The 19556-nt window shown below is 38.3% G+C and overlaps 1 protein-coding gene across 4 annotated transcripts in view; it reads right to left on the bottom strand.

The window, feature by feature from the left end:
• The window catches only part of NRCAM (neuronal cell adhesion molecule), a 117909-nt gene extending 99111 nt beyond the window's left edge, over positions 1-18798 (bottom strand). For 3 of the 4 annotated variants that reach the window (XM_029910824.1, XM_029910823.1, XM_029910825.1), the window contains exons 1-8: positions 18628-18798; positions 13954-13971; positions 11219-11324; positions 7550-7746; positions 6469-6591; positions 5879-6049; positions 5272-5328; positions 2828-2939 (exon numbers count right to left, since the gene is read on the bottom strand). In XM_029910824.1, the coding sequence (XP_029766684.1) occupies positions 2828-2939; positions 5272-5328; positions 5879-6049; positions 6469-6591; positions 7550-7746; positions 11219-11324; positions 13954-13971; positions 18628-18718 (875 nt within the window). In that variant the 5' untranslated portion in view covers positions 18719-18798. The remainder of the gene's footprint in view (positions 1-2827; positions 2940-5271; positions 5329-5878; positions 6050-6468; positions 6592-7549; positions 7747-11218; positions 11325-13953; positions 13972-18627) is intronic. The other variant, XM_029910826.1, reaches the window with a different exon arrangement.
• Between the last annotated feature and the right edge of the window lie 758 nt (positions 18799-19556).

Genomic DNA, 19556 nt, shown 5'->3' with positions numbered 1-19556 from the left:
GGCTCCATCTTTAAATTTAAACACTGTGAGGAAAGATGTATGCACAGACTTACCTGAGATCACTTCCCCTTCATCAGGCTCATCTGTGCTTGCCTGGTGGGACTGGCTAGACTGAGGCGGAGTCTCAAACAGATCCTGGCTTGCAGCATGGTTGGAGCCACCCGCTGCATATCCCCCTCCTCTTCCTCAATGTTCAAAGTAGGGGTTTCTGTATCAGGCTTGTCTGAGGTATCTATGGTGGTCTGTGGGGTGCTGGTGGGGTCTCCAGAAAGTATGGCATGCAGCTCATTGTAAAAGGGACAGGTCTGCAGGGCACCATCAGATCAAATGTTGCGCTCACTGGCCTTGTTATATCCCTGGAGAAGTTTCTTTGCTTTCACATGGCACCGTGGCTGATCCCGGTTGTACCCCTTTGCCAGCATCCTCCATGTAATCTGTTTGTAGATGTCCATGTTTCTACGGCTGGTCCACAGCTGTGCTTGCACAGCCTCTTCTCCCCACAGGGCCAGGAGATTCAATATCTCCTGCCCACTCCAGGTAGCAGTGCATGGAGCCAACACAGTAACTTGGATACAACAAGGATGAGCTGATAGGTGTATTGCAAAGGTGGGCAATCAGGAAGAGACATTTCAAAAAACATCTGGAGAGTTTTAAAGGAGGAGTAGGGGAGTGGCTTGCCGTCTCTGTGACCCCTGGGCAGTAGAGTTTACAACTGTAACCAGACCAGTCACTGCCGCAGGGAATGGGGCATTGTGGGGCATTGTGGGACAGCTGCTGGAGGTCTGTTAGGGTTGACATAGGTCAGACATTGTCTACACCAGAGGTCGGCAACCTATTGCATGTGTGCCAAAGGTGGCACGCGAGCTGATTTACCATGGCACACTGCTTCCGGACTGGGGTCCCGGCCGCCGGCCCTGCTCAGCCTGCTGTCGGCCTGGATGGACGGAACCCTAGACCGGCAGCGGGCTGAGCGGGGCTGGTGGCTGGGACCCCGGCTGGCAGGGGCCGGCGGACAGAACCCCAGACCGGCAGCGGGCTGAGCGGGTCCCGCTTTATAGCCTGGGGTCCCGGCTGCCGGCCCTGCTCAGCCCACTGCCAGTCTGGGGTTCCATCTGCTGGCCACTGTAAATGTAAAATGTATTACTGGCATGCGAAACCTTAAATTACAGCGAATAAATGAAGACTTGGCATACCACTTCTGAAAGGTTGCTGACCCCTGGTTTACACTCACACTGTCAACCTCAGTAGGTCAACTAGGGCTCCCTACTGTTCAGGGAGGTAGTTTTACTGCTTCACTGTAGCAAGGCACTTACATTATCCAGAAATAAATTTGATCATAGATACATGCACAAATAGGTCGACACAAGGTGACTTACGTTGACCTAACTTCGTAGTGTAGACCAGGCCTAAATGTGCTGGGGATGAACCCATCGCAGAGCAGCCCCTGTATTCGGGGAGGCCAACCACCCCTTCTTTTCAGATGCACTCAGTGCAGTTGAAGTTCTGGGCCCACATCTAAAATATCAGATGATCTGTAGTGTATTGAGATTTTGAAATGCTAATAGCAAATTGTTTGTTTTAACACCACATGTGAGCTGACCAAACTTATGGAGATATATTTTAAAATGTTTAAACGTAAAAAAGTATATTTGTTTCTCCAGTAGAATGTCACCTCTCAAATATAAATAATTCAAGGCAGATATCCATTTAGAAATCTAGTATCCAAAATTATATACAGTAAGATGTGCTCTCAGTAATGATGGCGTTAACTAGAAGAACCTAATTTACAACAGCTTAACAGAGCAGAATTTGGCTCCACATGCACTGTTATCTACTAATAAAAAACCACCATGAAATTAGACAAGAGAGAAAAATGCATGATGACACAATGTACTTGGTTAATATTTCAGAATTTTACCCCATTTTGATGCAATCATGTGTACTTTATGCTAACATGGGCCACTGACTGTTTTTTGATCTTGGGGAACCACAGAAGTCTCAACAAGTGATAGAATGTTTCTAGTTCTGCACCAAATCAGTTATGTACCCTTCTCTGCCAATTGCTTATTAAGAGTTAAAAGCGGATGTGTTAGGTAAAATTCATTTATCAAATTGGTAGACTCATTGATAAAAGTATTATTTTGTGATTTCCTATGCACACAGGTACTAGTGGGGGCCACCAAACACTATAATAAAGAAACATAAATACATACCAATTAACAAATTAATTTACAAAGAAAAGCCAGAGATGGGAATAGAATGTGGCCCTAAGGTTTCCCACACAAGTGATTTGCCAGCTATTGTCAGTAGATGAAGATCAAGTCAGCAGGTTCTTACTTGTCTCTGTAGTTTCGGAGAGTTTAGTTATCATAAATGTGAGGGAACACGAGCATTGGCTTGATTCAGTCATGCAGAGGGAACATAAACTCTTCCCTACACCTCTGCAGATGCATCCCAAGTGTAGCCTGAAGCACCCATGCTATTCTACTATCTGGCCTCTCTTGTACATAAACAATCAATACTGCTGAGTTTGTGCAGCAGTTTTGTGATGTGTAAAGATTGGCCAGCATAATAAGGGTTGTTTCATTTATGTCCTAAATATGTTTTTAATCTATCAGTATCCAAATATATGTGTCATGTTTTGAAAACAAACACCTCGGTTTTTAGTTTCTATCTGCTTGTCTCTGTGCATCTAACAACGTCTATCATTATGACATCTAGCATTATGCTATGAGTACTTTCTACGGCACTGATGTTCTTTCTGAAATATTTCTCAGTATTTCTACCTTTGTATTTAAAGAACATTTTGATTGAAAAAGCAACTCACAATCCTTCTGCAATGCACTCCAGCAAAAGTACATTTCCCCTTAGTTCCACTTTATTACTTGTGCTCCCCACTGGAGTTAAAAGAGTTGGTCGTCTCTCTGTCAATGGCTTGGCTGATTAAAAAAAAATTAGAATAATGAAAACAATCAGAAAGATATTTTTCAAACATATTTCCCAACCCAGCAAAAATCCATCTGCTTCCAATACATATGAATACTGACAGTAAATATATTTATAGTCAGGTATGATGATAGCATATACATTAATATTAAAATGAGGGCTCAGTTTCATGCATATGGGCATTCCAGAATTTAGCACAGGAGTTTTTCTGTGTATTGTTCATTTAATTCAAAAATCCTTTTGTAAGAATTTGCAGAGCTACAAAGGGTTAGGGTTTTGCTCAGCATACTAGAATCCTATCTGGACATAAGAAACATTGTAATATTGGACACATACATTAAAAAGAGCCAACCTGTTCGATATTGTACTTGCATAGGCCCTGATTCTGCAATGTGATGGGTTCATACGGACCCTTACATCTGTGCAGAGCCCCACACACTTCAATTAGGCTTTGCAAAGGTGCAGGAATCATATTGCAGGTTCTGCATAGGTGCAGGAATCATATTGCAGGAATCATATTCAACATCTGATGTTTTCTGTACTTCCACTAACACCACAAATAAGACACAGAAAAAAACTGAACCAAATTAAACCTGTTGTATTCAAAAACATAATGAGAGTGACAAGATATATTGCAGTTTAAAATATGTTTTGCTCAGAATCTTCCAGTCCACAAAGGACTTTTCTCATAAACTTCAGCCATGTCTTGTCCCTTTAAGACATAATTTTAATTTGAATGTTTTGGAAAACCTGAACTATATGATCAAGTGCTTTCTCCACAATAATAAAAATTAAATAACATGGCCAATATATAGACATAAATCTAAACCCAAATTTATACACAGATTACTATATCTGTTCTAAAACCTTTGGAACTTCTTGATTTAATTCAAAGTCTATTACAGTATTTCATAACTCCATTTTAAAATATTAATGATACAGAAATCGGATCAGACTGTTTTCTCGAAATAAACATTATAAAAATACTCCAGTATTCTACTATAATAGCTTAAAACACAGTAGTCTGCTGTGGTATTTTTTTATATGGGCAGCAATATAAAGATGTATATGCCTTGTTTATCTGGACATAGGATTTATTGCTAAATTCAGTCATAAAGAGCACATTAAAATAATTTTAGGATGTACATAGAGCATCTCAAATGCTGGTATATGAAATGTGACTCTTCAGAAGGAAAAGAGACAGAGAAAGGGGAACACAAAAAAAGGCCACACTACAATAAACAATCTGCCCATTTCATGTACTGCAAAAACCCACTCAAGGCTGTGAAAAATCGTGGCAAATTGACTTCTGCAGCCTTTTGTCATGTGCCAATTGAATGGATTTTTAATAACTGTACTCGATATGTCATTCTATTTGCAGGTCATTATTACCCTATTGCAGAAATCCCACCCTTATGGTTTGCTCTCTAACTAAATTTAAATTTTATGTAGACAATTAAAAGTTGTCATGCTCCTGCGATATTTTGGTTTTCAGTAGTTGAGGATTAGTGTCTATAGAACCTCAGTTATGGAAAAGGCCTCAAGATAAATACAATAAAATAATAATATATTTTTACCTATTTTCTATCCATCACATAAAATGTAAAATTGTGGGGCCAGATCCTCAGCTGATGTAAATTTGTGTGCCTCCATCAAAGTCAACTGAGCTAAGCAGATTTATACCAGTTGAGGATATGGCCCACAATGTAGAAAAACAGACCATTCAACACGGACTGAATTAAAGTTAATTAAAACAAAAATATCCATAATTTTGTTTCTCTTAAGTTAATTTTACAAATACATTTAAAAGTATTAGACTTTAATTCAATCTAGTTTTACATTTATGAACAGATTAAAAATGAATAGTATATTAAGTAAATTATTAAATATTAAGAGCATCTGTTAAAATATTTAAAGCTACTATTAATGCTTATGATATAGCATGTAATATTGACTAGTCCCAGTGATAATGAACGTTTCCACTTACCAATTAAATTAGAGGAAAAACAAAAATGAACAGCATAATACAGAAGCAATTAGACAAATAATCTGTAAAATCTGCCAGTGTGACTGGATTCATTTGCTGTAAAAGCTGAGATTTTTGTTGTGTGTCATATTTTTGACATTACATCAAAATTATTTAAGTATTTTTAAAGGATCACACTGTGCCATCCCTTTGTAAAGTGTATATTATCACCAGTACTAATGGATATATTTATTAGAAATTGGAAAGGGGAGTCAAAGGTAAGTAGCCATGGAGGTGAAGTTAGTTAACTAAATTCTACTATGAAAGAGAGAATACCAGTGGGGATCACCATAACTCACCACCATAAAAATCAGTGTCACTCAAATTAGCAGATATAGTTTCATTCAATGAATCCACTGAAATAAACAGAATATTATGAAGAATGCATACAAGTGGGGTAAATCAGATTACTGGGCATCAAACGTGAATCTCTATGGCCAAGTCGATTTAACAATACAAGCAGAAAGCAATATGTTATTGCAGCTGTCTGCTGATTAATTCATTTGAACAGTCATGATCATTATGAACTGGTGTACGCACATAGGATTGCCAATTCAAATTCAGTATTTATCATATTATAATTTTTAAATAAGTAAAATGTTACAAAATATAGGTGAACTGAGTGAGATATTATTGAAAAGGAAAAATTCAGTATTTAATGTAAAACTTTAAAAGTGAACATGGAAAGTAAAACAGCATGTATTATTTAGGACAGCTCATGTTTTTGCCAAGTATTTATAAAGAAAACTGGATATTAATATTTTAAAGTTGTATAGAATTATTTCTTATTTATTGTGATGAAGATTACAATTTCTCTGTCACATACAACTACTTAATTGTAGGCCAGCAAGTAAAAAATCTAGATAAATACAATATAAATGTATAATTAAGAAAAATAATACTTACTTGAAAACACCTTCACAGAAATAGGTTGCTTCTGCTGTATAGTCTGAGTGTGATTAAATCTCGCATAACAAATATAGTCCTCACGAGTGTCCTCTGGTTTTACATTAGAAAAATAAAGGTCTCCATTTAGACCTTGGGAAACTCTTTCATTTTGAGGCAGCCTTTGGAAAGCTAAGTAAAAACAAGGGCACATTTATTTTCATTATAATACATACAGAAATACATTAGTGATCTGTGGACCCCAGATGTGACCTACCTTCTGCCTTTTGTAATGTCTCATCTCTTTGTAAGTGCTCTCAGCTGCTTCCTTATCTCCCCTCAAAAATACGTCAGCAAATATAAAACCACAAGACACATGCAGACAGCCCCAACCCTCTTTGCACACACTGCTCATGAGCAGCCTCTCTGCTGGCATGGCCCTTCCTGTTCTGTGGAACAGTGCAGCCTTGCATAAGGAGAGACTGGATTTTATCCTCACTGAGTAACTACACTGTCTGCTGCAATTTTTCATAAGTAATTACAAATTACTTAGAACAGTAATAAAAATGGTCAAGAAATATGTTATTTATACAGAGTTAATATAAACTTACAATTATCCATCCAAAATATTATAGGTGGTGGTAAGCCAACTGGAGGGCTGCAGTGAAGTACTAGAGGATCACCTTCTCTGACATGTTTTGGTTCTACTTTTTCTTTAGTCCACAAGGGGGATCCTGTAGAAGATAATTTTCACATTCATAAACACTCTGGATTGATAAAGTTCCAGAACCCCACGAAAGAACGATATATGTAACATAATTTAAAAGGAACGGTCTTCTGACATTTACTGTACACGGATTATAACTTCTACTTCTGAGTAGTTGTGTTGTCTTTGGAAAAAAGAAAGGTTTCATTATATTGTTGTTTATATGTTTTAGAGAATCATTGCTTTATTCTAAATAATCAAACAGAAAGGGATTCTTCTGGGTAATCACTAACATTTAACAAGTTTGATTCTGGATAATGTAGAAAAGCAATGCATACAATTAGAAAAAACAAAGTCAGACAGTTCTAAAATGGCATTACATGTGGAGAGATTTAACAAAGACTATGGTAAAAATAAGAGGAGCTCAAGAAAATACATTTGTGCTGAAGAGCTGTGATGTTTGAAAAGTACGACAATATAATACCACAATAAATTTTAAGATTTGGGGACAGGAGGGATATGTGTGTTTGTCTCAATATACTCCATGTTAGGCGTTTGTTTAAAAAAAAAAAAGAAAGAAAAAAAAAGTAATTACTTTGCAAGAACAGATTTTTTTTAAAAAAAGTACTCCACATCACAGAAATATGTTAAAGATTTACAATTCTTTTTTCTAATTGTAATGTTTTATACACTGTCCAATTTTAAACATGACAAATGAGTCAGACATACTGAAAACCAGGAAAACATATTGGGTGTTTAACTTACTAAGGAACTTTGGAGAAAATTGGCAGCTTTTCATGCAGTATAGCACTAAACCAGAATATCAGAAACTGTACAATTACCTTCTAACAAGATCGCTTTGATGATTAAAAAGATGTCTTTTTTTTAAAGGAAAGGAAAAAAGAAAATAATTAAACCAAAAAGTTCACAATAAAACAAATAAGTACAAATGTTTCAGGTTTGATGAATTTTAGAGTTACGCTTACTGGATGGGCGTATAACAATGTTATTGGAAATTGCTGCTCCACGTTCATTCCTTGCTGTACACTGATATACTCCTTCATATGCTTCTGCCTTTCCGCCATTCATAATGTTTATTACAAGGGTTCCTGAGTTTGGCTTCACTGTTACCCGTGCATCTTTATCTATATCAAAATGAGTTCCATTACGGGTCCATGAGAAACTAGAATCATAAATACAAGAATAGGAAACTAATTACTAAAGATTTGGAAAAAACAAGAAAAATAACTTCAGAAAATCTCTTAATACCATAGAGATTTTTGTGTGTCGCATAAAAATGTGGCTTAAGAACAATATATTTGAATTATTTAACTGGGAAATGAGTAATAAACACACATGCTTTGAGACAGAAGACTTGGCTACACTTGTTAATAGATGCCATTTTAAGGTCAGCAGTTTTGCTATATATTATTTATATTATTTAAAATTACAAATTATAAATTATTTATAATATTTATATTATAAAATTACACAGAAGGATTGATAAGCTAATCACAGAGAAAAAAATGCTTTCATTTTCCACTAAAGATGATACAGTGAAATCTGCTAGAATTGATATTGTTAAAGCTGCATTAGCATTTCCATTATAAACCCCATTATTCAAAGGGTTTATAACTGGCCTGTAAGAATTTGTTCTGGGCTGAAATGTGTCATATAAGGTCTCAGCAGGAGATCATGTCTCTTAATTGGTTTGTCCATTTTTTAAGTTACCAGAGTGAATAAAAAGGTAATATTGTGGGTTCGATTGCTTTTCACTACTCTAATGCAAACAGTTGTGATTCTATACATTAAATTTTGCATTCGCGTAGGCCATATCCAATCTGTTACTTTTGGTGTTACCTAAAACAACTGATGTTTTGTAAAGTAGCTGCTGAGAATGTACAGTATTACAATTCATAAAGATTTCTTTTCAGGAAAAGAAATAGATCCACAGTATGCCACTCCTACAGCTCTAAAAATGCATTCATAATATATATTCTCTTACTTCCAAAAATACATTGATACAATGCTAGGATCGTGATTATATGGCTGCACCTCATGAAGTGCTGAGCACATACAACCCCAAGTGTAGTCAGTGGGTGCTGCTGATACTCATTACCTCTCAGGATCAGACCCTTAAACATACAAAAGTTGGCCATACATTGCACATTTATATTTGATTACTAGTGAGATTTTTACATATAAATCTAAATACATGTAGTACAAGTGAAATTCAACCAACTCAGCAGGGTTCACACAGCTTAAACTGTGGTATGTCCTCCTATGGTTGAACAGTGCAGGAGAGTTTCTGTAATCCATGAGCACCACGAGTAGAAGGTAGATGGGGTTCAATTTTAGCTTCAGATAGATAGGTGTGGAATGGGCAATGTAGGAGCCTGAGCTTGGAACTCCGAGATTAAAAGCATGAGTTTCTGTTGCTTGAGCTAAAAAGACAGCTTGTTAGCTAGAAGCAGTAGCACACTCAGAAGCCTCAATATATGGTTTAGTCCAGGGGTTCTCAAACTTCATTGCACTGCGACCCCCTTTTGATAACAAAAATTACTACACGACCTCAGGAGAGGGGACCAAAGCCTGAGCCCACCTGAGCTCCACTGGGCCCGGGGGGTGGGGCTGGGCAAAATCCAAGCCCTGCCGCGCTGGTGGTGAGGCCCAAAGCTTGAGCCCCGTCACCCCAGATGGGGGGGGACAAAGCACAAGGGCTTCAGCCCCAGGAGGGGGGCCTGTAACCTGAGCCCCGCCACCCAGAGCTGAAGCTGTTGGGATTTGGCCCCAGGCAGTGGGGCTCGGGCTTTGGTCCCATGCTCCAGCAAGTCTTGCAGCCCACTTTGGGGTACCGACCCACAGTTTGAGAATCCCTGGTTTATTCAATAGCAGGGGACAAAGAGTTACATTGCACTAACCCTCTCCCTAGCAAACTTCAGAGTTCCATAGCCGTGCTAATTCCCATTTGTGTCTGCAGGGATCTAACCCAGAACCACTTGATCTAAAAGATGAGCCTCTACTGCTTGACCTATTGTATCAAGTCAATTAGCTCAATCAAAAAACATATTTGGTCACATAGTGCCTATGAAAATAGGCATAACTAAACTCAGGTTGTCCCCGTCTCGTCACTTCTTCCCTCCTCCCTTCCCCCGCTTTCCTTTGGAAAATGCACTAGAAAATTCAAGCACTTTACAAACTACAGTAAGCATTACAAATTCATCATCTCACTCAACACAGAGTTTTTAGAGAATGTCATTACCTCTGTTAAAATAGAAATCCTGGTGCAGCATTAACTCTAGAGATGCTACCGTACTCTATAACAGACGTGTGACATTAAAAACATCTTACAATAAAAACATTGAGAGCACAGGAGAGAAAGTCTCCCTGCTCTCGGGTCTGGTGTCCAGCATCACAACTGCCCCCAGATGCCAGAAGGAACAATTCCATGAGAAGTCCTGCTCAGTCCTGGGTTGGAGTATGTCTATGAGCTCTGTGGGGTGAAGAATGCTTAGTGTAGTTTGCATAGAGCACTGTGTGAGTGGAGCATGCTCAATACACAAAATGTTTGGTGAACTTTACTTCCAGCCTCTATCAAACCTCTACTGAACATATACAAATGGTAATTTTCAGATGTTTATAAATTGAATAAATTCAGGTGGATTTTCATGAGGACACCAAAAAGAACCTCTCTTTGATCCCATAGTCACATCCCTGAATATTTTCAAGACCCCACTCTAAAAACTGGAGGGAATTAGAGCTTCTCAACAAAAGTTGTAAGATTTTTTTTTAACATTGGCAAAACAATATATATTTGCTTACCCTCATTCTAGAAAACAGCTGAATTCTTTCTGCTGAAACTTTGCAAACAATTCAGCCTAACATGCAGACATGTAGCATAGAAAATTTCAGCCAGAATTATTAAAAATTGGTAAAGTTATAAGCAACTGAAAAGAGGGTCTTATAATGGAATTATAGAGAGCCTTAACTCTGAGTAATATGAAAGCTATAAAATAAACCTAGACAATCAAGGAAACCCAAGTTTAAGCTGACACACATTCCTTAGCTCATTGCATTTTGCTCACAAAATTGTACAATTTAGAAATCATGGAATACATCAATCAAGCAAATAATGGTGCAGACCATGGATGAATTTGAGACCTCCACTTTCAGCCTTGTTCTAGCAGTTATGTGTGCTCATACACCACCTGCATTTTAGAAATTCCACCAGGATATCCAAGGATGGAAGGTGATCAGACCAGTGCTATGATATGCTTTGTAGTGCCCCCCATGTACAGCTGACTACTCCTCTTACAGTAATGATCCCCTTACTGATTTTCCTAGTGAAAACTTTAAGAGGATGTTTCAAAATTGTAACGCTATACATTTTTAGAATGTTTCTATGGTACTGTTGTTCAGTTCAATGTCCTCAGCACTTTTACGGGAAGGGCTCACTTAATGCAGATATTATTACTATTATAAAAATAACAAGGATGGTAAACATAAGACTTCACACTGATTTGATGTTACTAGTTTAGATTAAAGCTGTGTGTTAGTCTAGAAAATTACTTCATTTCCTCTTAGTTTTCATATTTGTTATTCTAGATTTTCTACATTATTTCTGTAACAGCAAAAACAATAAAAGTAGTACTAACCTAGGAGGTGGCTTTCCTTTTGCTTCACATTGTATTACAATATTCTCTCGAGGGTCAACAATGTAGTCTTTTGGAGACTGCTGAGTTATTGTTGGAGGCTGTGATACTTTATTGCAGAACATAATTAAGAAACATTAAGAAAAAATGATATTTTCAAGGTACCAACACACCAGTGTTATAGGCAGAAAAGACAAAATTAGCAACAAAAAACTGGTATTAAAGTATCCTTTGCATTCAAAAGGCAAGATGCTCTACTGTTGTAAATCAGGTTAGCTCTATTCATTTCAATGAAGCTGTACTGATTTACCACAACTGAAGACCCTTCCCAAGAGGTTTCATGGATGTTCCTTGTTTAATATACTACAGATATACTCATTCAATATTTGTGAAGTCAAAGGACACCTGAATCCTTAAAGCCAACAAATATTTCAAAACAAACAAACAAGAGCCCCAATTTACACTTGAAAAGAGCTCTCTTCAGTGTACACAAACCAATCAAAAGTGATGTACATTGTTTTGAGTTTATAAACATTGGATGTGTTTCAAACACTCCAAGTAGGAGTCCAGTTTGCACTAAATTTCAGTGGTAACATGACTAATTCACACTTGACTACATTTCAGGAGTAAAAGAATTTTTGCATAAATTTGTACCTGAAAGTTTGACTATAGCTTAAGTGTTTAGAAAAATAAGTATATCCAGACACATTTGGGAATTCTGTATCAAAAATAGCACTTGTAGAATTTTTCCATTTTATTCTCCTAGTACTGAACAAACCTAAAATGGATTTTGCATTTTCTACCTTTTCCATAAAATAATAAGGAATATCCATTTTGCTGAATTGCCCAAGGATGAACAAGAGATGTCAGGGTCAGTCAAGTGCTCAAGAATGATTGGCATCGTTTGAAACTCATTCTCCTGGTGAAGGAGTTGGTGCCAATCTATGAAAGTAATTCGCAATCATTTACCATTGACTGCACCTCTCTTTGCACAGAAAGGAATGCAAAATTTCATGACAAAAAAAGGAGTTGCAGACAGTGACAATCAATGTCTTACTGCATATCTCACTCTCAATCTGTTTTACACTACAGTGGCTGCCAGGGTATCATTACAGTAGTTCAGAGTTCTATCCCTGAATATGTTCAGCTTTAAATAAATAAAGTCAATGAAATCCCTTGGCCTATGACTTCCTCACATATTCTGCTTTTTTCCAGAGTAAATTCCTCTGAAAACAAATGTAAATTATTGTGCACGTAAGCATGTACACCCCAGTATACACTTAACCACTGAATTATCTGAACTGATCTGTAAGGGTATCATCCTGAAACCCTTACATAGGTAAAAAAATGTTCACTGAGAAAAATATTCACCATAAAGTTCCTCTTGGACACTTCTGTGTGTAAGGATTGTAGCACTGGGACCTTAAGATTGCACTAAACATGCTGCAAAGGAGTCATAAAACAACTACGCATGATTTTCCAGCTAGAAGTTGGTTAGTACCTCAAAATTAGAAGAAGTCTTAGTAACAAGGATCCTGATCCTAACAATGAGAGTTGAGAGTGCACAGCATCTCACAGGAGGTGCTCAAGTGCCTCACAGTACTGGGCCCTAACTGTCACACTAACAGGAAGGTACTGAAATTCTGAGAGCTAATCTTTTTTACAAATTTTGGACAGTTTTCATTAACTCATTGCAAATGCATATTTCTCTATTTGACTAGCTAATACATATCTTGAAACGAGAAAGAGAAATGGTTTCACAAGGGGCCAACCATTCCAGGATATACTTCCCAGTGCGCTGTAGTGGGAGTTGAACATCCCCATTTCCTGGAATAGCAAGGTGGATATGTTCAAATACCATGGTAACATGGCATAGTATAATACCCTATATAGAATAGAACAGAACAGGTCCTTCAGGGTTAGCATCTCCTTTCCTCCCTCACTGCATACAGGAAAGTGATTGGGAGGTTTTCTTCCCAGGATGATGACTCTTCACATGTTCCTGTAGAGAAGCAGTCAGAGGCTAGTTCTTTTCCCCTCTGAGGAACAGTTCTCAGGGCCAGTATACCCAGTGTTCTAAGATGGCAAAAGTGCTGTCTGAAAAGGGGTACAATCTGAGCACTTTTGTAATACAGTATATTGATAGCACCTGATGCACATATAAGACCTCAATGCAGCATCAAGACCTGAAAACATTCAAACCTATGTGGAGTCCCATTGTACTTGAACTCACTGGACTCAAAATGGGCACAATGTCCGTGTTAGTGCATCCTGAAGGAAGACTAGACCTAGTTTATTTACTGTATGCACTGTTTAAAAAGAAATAAAAATTTCTCCACCTTCAGAGGTATAAAAAAATGAGTGGGTCATATTGTCCCTGCCTTATGCATGCACACCTCTCAATGAATTCAGTTTCACCAAATGTTTTTACTCCTGAAAGTAGCAATAGCAAATTGCTTTAAAAAAAAAATTATAAGACTCTTACTGTTCAGGTAAAGTAAAATCAAATTGTGTTTGAATGTTTTATTTTATAAAAATACCTTCAAGCTGACATGTATACAATAGTGTTTTCTTAACACTGCATGCACAAAACGTTTAGCCACAGCAAACACAACTGTGAACAAATACCAGATCCACATTATTTGGACTTTACACTTAATGCTCAACAAAATAAGTATTAATTTTAAGCAGCACACATTTTATTTTTCACTATCTATTTTTTGTGGACAGAAACTTACATTCTTTGAGAAGTATTGCTTTTCCCCCCATCAGAATCAGCAGGTGAATGGGCAAACAAAGATTAAAGAGAATCATTTGTTAGTAAGAAGAAACTTAGCATCTTAGAGAGGGAAGGTAAGTATCTCTGATATATACGTGGTCATTTATAAAGAGAACATTTTACCACAGTGTAATATCTGAAATACTAAAAACATTTCCCATTGTGTCAGGAAATACTACAGTAGCTCAGATTCCACTGTATAGGAAACCGCTCTGAAATGCTCACTTTTTAATGGCAACCATGGTATGTGGCATTGACCTAAAAAGGACATAGAACATTGATTTGGAAGTATTGAGGAGACAGGAAATCAGAATTAATAGAGTGCATTGCTCTCATGCTGCAGCCAAAATCAATCTACCCATATGACCATATGGAAATAAAAAGGAAATGCTTAAAGCTAAAATAACTCTTACAAACACAAAAGCATCTAACTCTATTCCACAGACAGGCAATTAATTTCAATTTGAAAAATAACTGAAAAGTACAATTAATCTTCCCTGTCACATGCTACACTATATGATCTCATCCTTATACCAGTTACTTTGCATATGGTCCCATCTTCAGTAATATTTCAGAGAATGAAAAGACTAAAACTACCTTTCATTACCTACACTGTTGATCATCCCTTGGTCACACTGAGATAATTAAGAATTTTCTGATTGTTTTTACCATTATTTATAAAAACAATAATTTAGCTACAGACATTTGTTCAGATTCTTTGTTTTCTTCATTAATGGATATTTATCTGTATCAGCTGAAAAATCCCTGCCTCTATATTATATACTCAGACAGAATTACTGAGGTCAAGGTAGGAGGGCATACTTCTTTCTTGTTAAGAGCTGGCATTGGATAGGTAAGAGGTCCATTTGTGCTGTCTATTGAAGGCAGGTTAATCTAATCTAAAGCATTGCTTTTACGGTCTTTCATGTGCCCAGATACCACTGTGATGGGCACATTAAAATCATTCAAATAAACTATATACATTTCAAACCTAAGAAGGGGATTGAATTACTTTTCTTTTTATTGTGTAAAATTAAAGAGCCAGGGAAACAAATTCTACTTAGAAAACACAGGCATTCGTACCTCATGCTTTAAAAATCACAGAACGGCAGTTTAGTAATGTAGTGCTGTAAGGGCATTTACAAGTCCAGTCTCATTTAGATATATTGATTTTGTTATAGAAATGAAGGTCATTAGTTTGAAATATTTGGGAAATGTGTAGGGAAAAACCCGAAATGCTTGCAATTTAGGTGTATTGTTATTAAAGAAAAACAAGCATTTACAGTAGTGGATGTAGACATATGTTTGTGGAAGATTATAATTTAGAGACGCTCCCTCATAAGGGACAGTATTATGAATATAAGAATTTAGAGATGTAAGCTGGAATGAGAACATTATGTAGCTGTGTACAGCAGTTCACCACAGAATCTCTCTAGTTTGTTTTATTAAAAATTTTATTCCTTTCTCATTCATTGGTTTGTTGCTTAATGAACCCCAAGATCATTACAGTAGATAATTGTTTATTACAGACAACACTGCGGTAAAGGAAACCATGCAGATTAGAGACATCAGTGAATTTGCTCACGTATTAATCCCTGTTATCAGTGGTCCTGAATTGTCCTTTCAGACAATTGGTTTAAGACAGGCATAGCACCTAAGGGGGAACTTGTGGCTCAGAATTCTGAAACATGGCCCATGACCATACTGATCTTCAAAATGGAAGTGCAGCCAGACGCCTTGAATGCCCTGAATAAAGTTGCAGAACTACCTTCTTGCCTTTTAGTCCCTGCAGGCTACACCACTAGCTCGAAGATGAAGGGGGCTGTTTTACACCAATTAGGAATCTACCTCAGACTCCCAGCAAATTGCCCACATAACCCTTGGTGTAGCAAAGTTTGAGTTTCCCTGTCTTAAAATTAACATCTGTTAAATTTTCCGTTAAATATGACTAGATTTAAACTGGGTTTCTCTGTTCTACGTGGTTATAATCAACGGAAGTGTTCAATATAGGAACATAGCAATTGCTGCACTGGACCAGACTGATGGTCCATCTAGTCCAATGTCCTGTCTCTAACAATGGCCCGCACCAGATGTTTTAGATGAAGGTGTAAGAACTCCACAGTAGATAGATGTAGGGTAATCTGCACCCCCACACTAGGTCTCATCCCAGTGTGTAATAATTAGAGATTGTCGTAAACCCAGAAACATGGAGTTTTCATACCCCTTCCAAAATTGTCATTAGCGTTACCTACAACAACTCTGGATATTATTCTTATCCATATAACGATCCAATTCCTTTTTAAATCTTGTTAAGTTCTTAGCCTTAGCAACTTCCTGCAGCAGTGAGTTCCACAGTCTAATTACAAATGTGGAACAGTTACTCCTGGGGGAATTCTGTGCCATTGCACAATGCAGAATTTTGCAGAAATTAACATTGTGCACACAGAATTTCCTTTCCGACACAGAAATGGGCTTCAGTGCTGTGGGCCACCACTAGGGGCCACTAGACCAGACAGAGCCCAGCTCACACATAGAAGACACTGCTGGGGGGAGGGGGAGAAAGCTAGAGGGTTCCTGGCAGCTGCAGTTATCAGCACATCCTCAGGGAAGGAGACGGCAGCACGCAGGAAGCTCCATGCAAGCCTGGGACCAAGCATCAGGCTGTTTCACCCTCTGGATCCCTGGGCTCTGGGGTGGGTATTTAGGCTGGGGGAGCCACGGCTTGGCTCTGGGGGCGAGAGAGGGTGGATGTCTGGGCTCTGGGGGGTGCGGGGGTATCTGGGCAAGGGTGGGCCCTGTGGCTGGGCTCTGGGGGGAGGTATCTGGGCCAGGGGGGCCCCACAACTGGGCTCTGCAACGGAGAGGTTTGGGTATATTGGCTGGAGGGGTACCATGGCTGGGCTCTGGGGGGAGGAAAGGGGGCAGAGAAACAGGAACTGGGTTTTCATAGGGGTTTCTTTAACTCTCTACTCCTGGGGGACTTTTAGTGTGTGTCTGTATTGTTACAGACATACTTTCTGACAGGTATTTTGAAATAAATTACCAAAATAACTGACACTGGTGTGATTATGTAGTGTTATTTTGACAAATATAATTTGCAGAATTTTGAAATACTGCATGAAGAATTTTCAATTTTTTGGCACAGAATGCCCCAAGAGAAAATACTATTTCCTTTTATCACTTTTGAATTTGCCATTTTTTAATTTAATTGAACATCTCCTTGTGCATGTTAGGAGACAGGGAGAACAGAAGCTCCAGATCTACTTTCTTCGTACCATTCATTATTTTATATAGTTGTATTATGCCCCTTCTTATTTGTTTTCTTTCTAAGGTAAACAATCCCAGCCTTTTCAATATCTCAACATGTAAGAAGGTTCTCATGTCCCTAACCATTTTCATTACCTATTTCTGAACCCTCTATAATTCTGAAATACCCATGTGAGATGGCACAAATAGTACTACACAGTACTGTGGATGAAGCTGCACCACTAATTTCTACATGGCATTATAATATTTTACGTATTATTCTCCATCCTATTCTTTATATATTGTACCATCTTGTTTGCTCTTTTGACTGCATCTGCACATTGAGCAGAGATCTTCATTGAGATATCTACCATAACACTTAGGTCTCTCTACTGAATTGATACTTTTACTTTTATGTAGTTTATTTTTAGTATTTTACACACACACACACACACACACACACACCCCTTTGGTTAAAAGAACATTATTAAGGTCGCAAAGTCAAGCATTCCAAATTTAGGAAATGCCACTCTAACATGGTGACCTGCTCCCTGGGGTGCCAGGTGGCCTGGGGCAGAGATGTTAACCTTGGGATATTTATGAAAAAAAAGAGGTAGGAATTAAGGAGGTTGCTTGCAGCTCTTTCTCCCCCACTACCCTCTCATCTCCCTCCCAGCTCCCTGAAGAAACTAGGACCTCCTCCCGCCGGCTTTCCACACCTCTCTGTCTATGGCCAAAGGGGGGAGATCTGAGCCCCCTGGCCCTCCCTTGTTGCACCCCGACCCCCCCCCCACCTGCAAACAGGGAGAAGGGGAGGATTGGCCCTGGGGAAGCTGTCCCCCTATGCCGCCTACGGCTCTTAATTACATTTGCCAGTCCTGGGCCAGGACCTCCTCCCTGGAATGATCCATGGGAGAAACAATGTATTTTTCTCCAGCCTGTTCCTGAAAATGACTGAACAGTTTAGGCTGAAATTTTCCAAAAAAATCCAACCTAAGGCAGACACCAGGCATTGAACATGGAATGGAAAATTTCAGCCAAAATGGTCAAAGTTCAGCAAAGTATTAAACTACTGAAGACAGGGTCTTATAATGGGAAGTGTTGGGCCACCTTAACAATACCAGCCCGGCTTATAATAGATACTTTTAGAAATTTGTCATAATTATGGAAATCTTCCATCAGTCATCATCAGGCTAATAATTATAATGTAGGCCATTTTATTTGTACAGTTCTTTTAAAACATTATAAATTGAAAGTAAACACTTAATGATTAAAATGTTTTGATACATAGATTCTCCATCATTTGCTAATACATTCTCAGTGTTTGGTTTTAGATGTTGTCATTATCTTCCATTATAACACGCTTATTTCACAAGTTAATACTTACGATCAAGAGGTACTTCCAATGCAGTAATCATCTGGCACAGAAAGAGAATCAGGGAAGCTCTGCTTGCAGATATGGTCTTTTTTGTCATCATTATTTTAAGATGGATTAGTTAACTCCCACTGAGACAAACAAGCCCAACTTTCTTTTCTTCTTACCAAACTAGATGTTGGAATAATTATGTAAATGTAACCAAGGAAGCTGGAAGAGAAGAATAAGAGAATAATGATGTAACAATACTACAGAGATGTTTCATCAGTAGAGAATTAGTTCATATATTATACTTAGGACTAAGAACAGTGCCCAATCTTTTGGCCTCAGAGAAATTTAAGCCACTCATCAAAGTAGACCTAAAAGCTGCAAGGAAGACTTAGCTCATGATTAAGGCTACGTTTATGTCACGGATATGATATGCTGGTGTATTCTGAGACCCCTGAGCAGCACTGCCATTATGTCCAGTCTGTCTTGGAGAGATTACAGAAGCATGATTTGCACGCCAAACTAGAGAAGTGCATCTTTGACGAGGCCACCACTGAATTTTTAGGTTACACAATCTCCCTGGAGGGCATTCAGATGGACCCGCAGAAGGCGAAAACCATCCACAACTGGACAGCATCCCAGACCTGCCAAGAACTTCAGTGCTTCTTGGGCTTCACGAATTTTTATAGGCAATTTATCACCAACTTTTCTGAACAAAAAGCCCTCCTGACTTCCCCCCTTCGTAAAGCCATTCAGTACATTTAGTCAACTGAAGCCCAGCTTGCTTTTGACCAGCGTAAGATCAGTTTCACCATAGCCCCAATTCTGGCACACACTGACCTGACTTGCCCGTTTATAGCGGAAGCGGATGCATCCAACATGGCCTCAGGGCAGTACCCTCACAGAGGCTCAGACCCTAATTAGTTTTGCACTCATGTGCATTCTACTCTTGG

The sequence above is a fragment of the Terrapene carolina genome, unplaced genomic scaffold (assembly GCF_002925995.2).
Source record: "Terrapene carolina triunguis isolate 2854851 unplaced genomic scaffold, T_m_triunguis-2.0 Scaffold68, whole genome shotgun sequence".
NCBI classification, from domain to species: Eukaryota; Metazoa; Chordata; order Testudines; family Emydidae; genus Terrapene; species Terrapene triunguis.
This window is presented reverse-complemented; position numbering and strand designations above follow the sequence as displayed.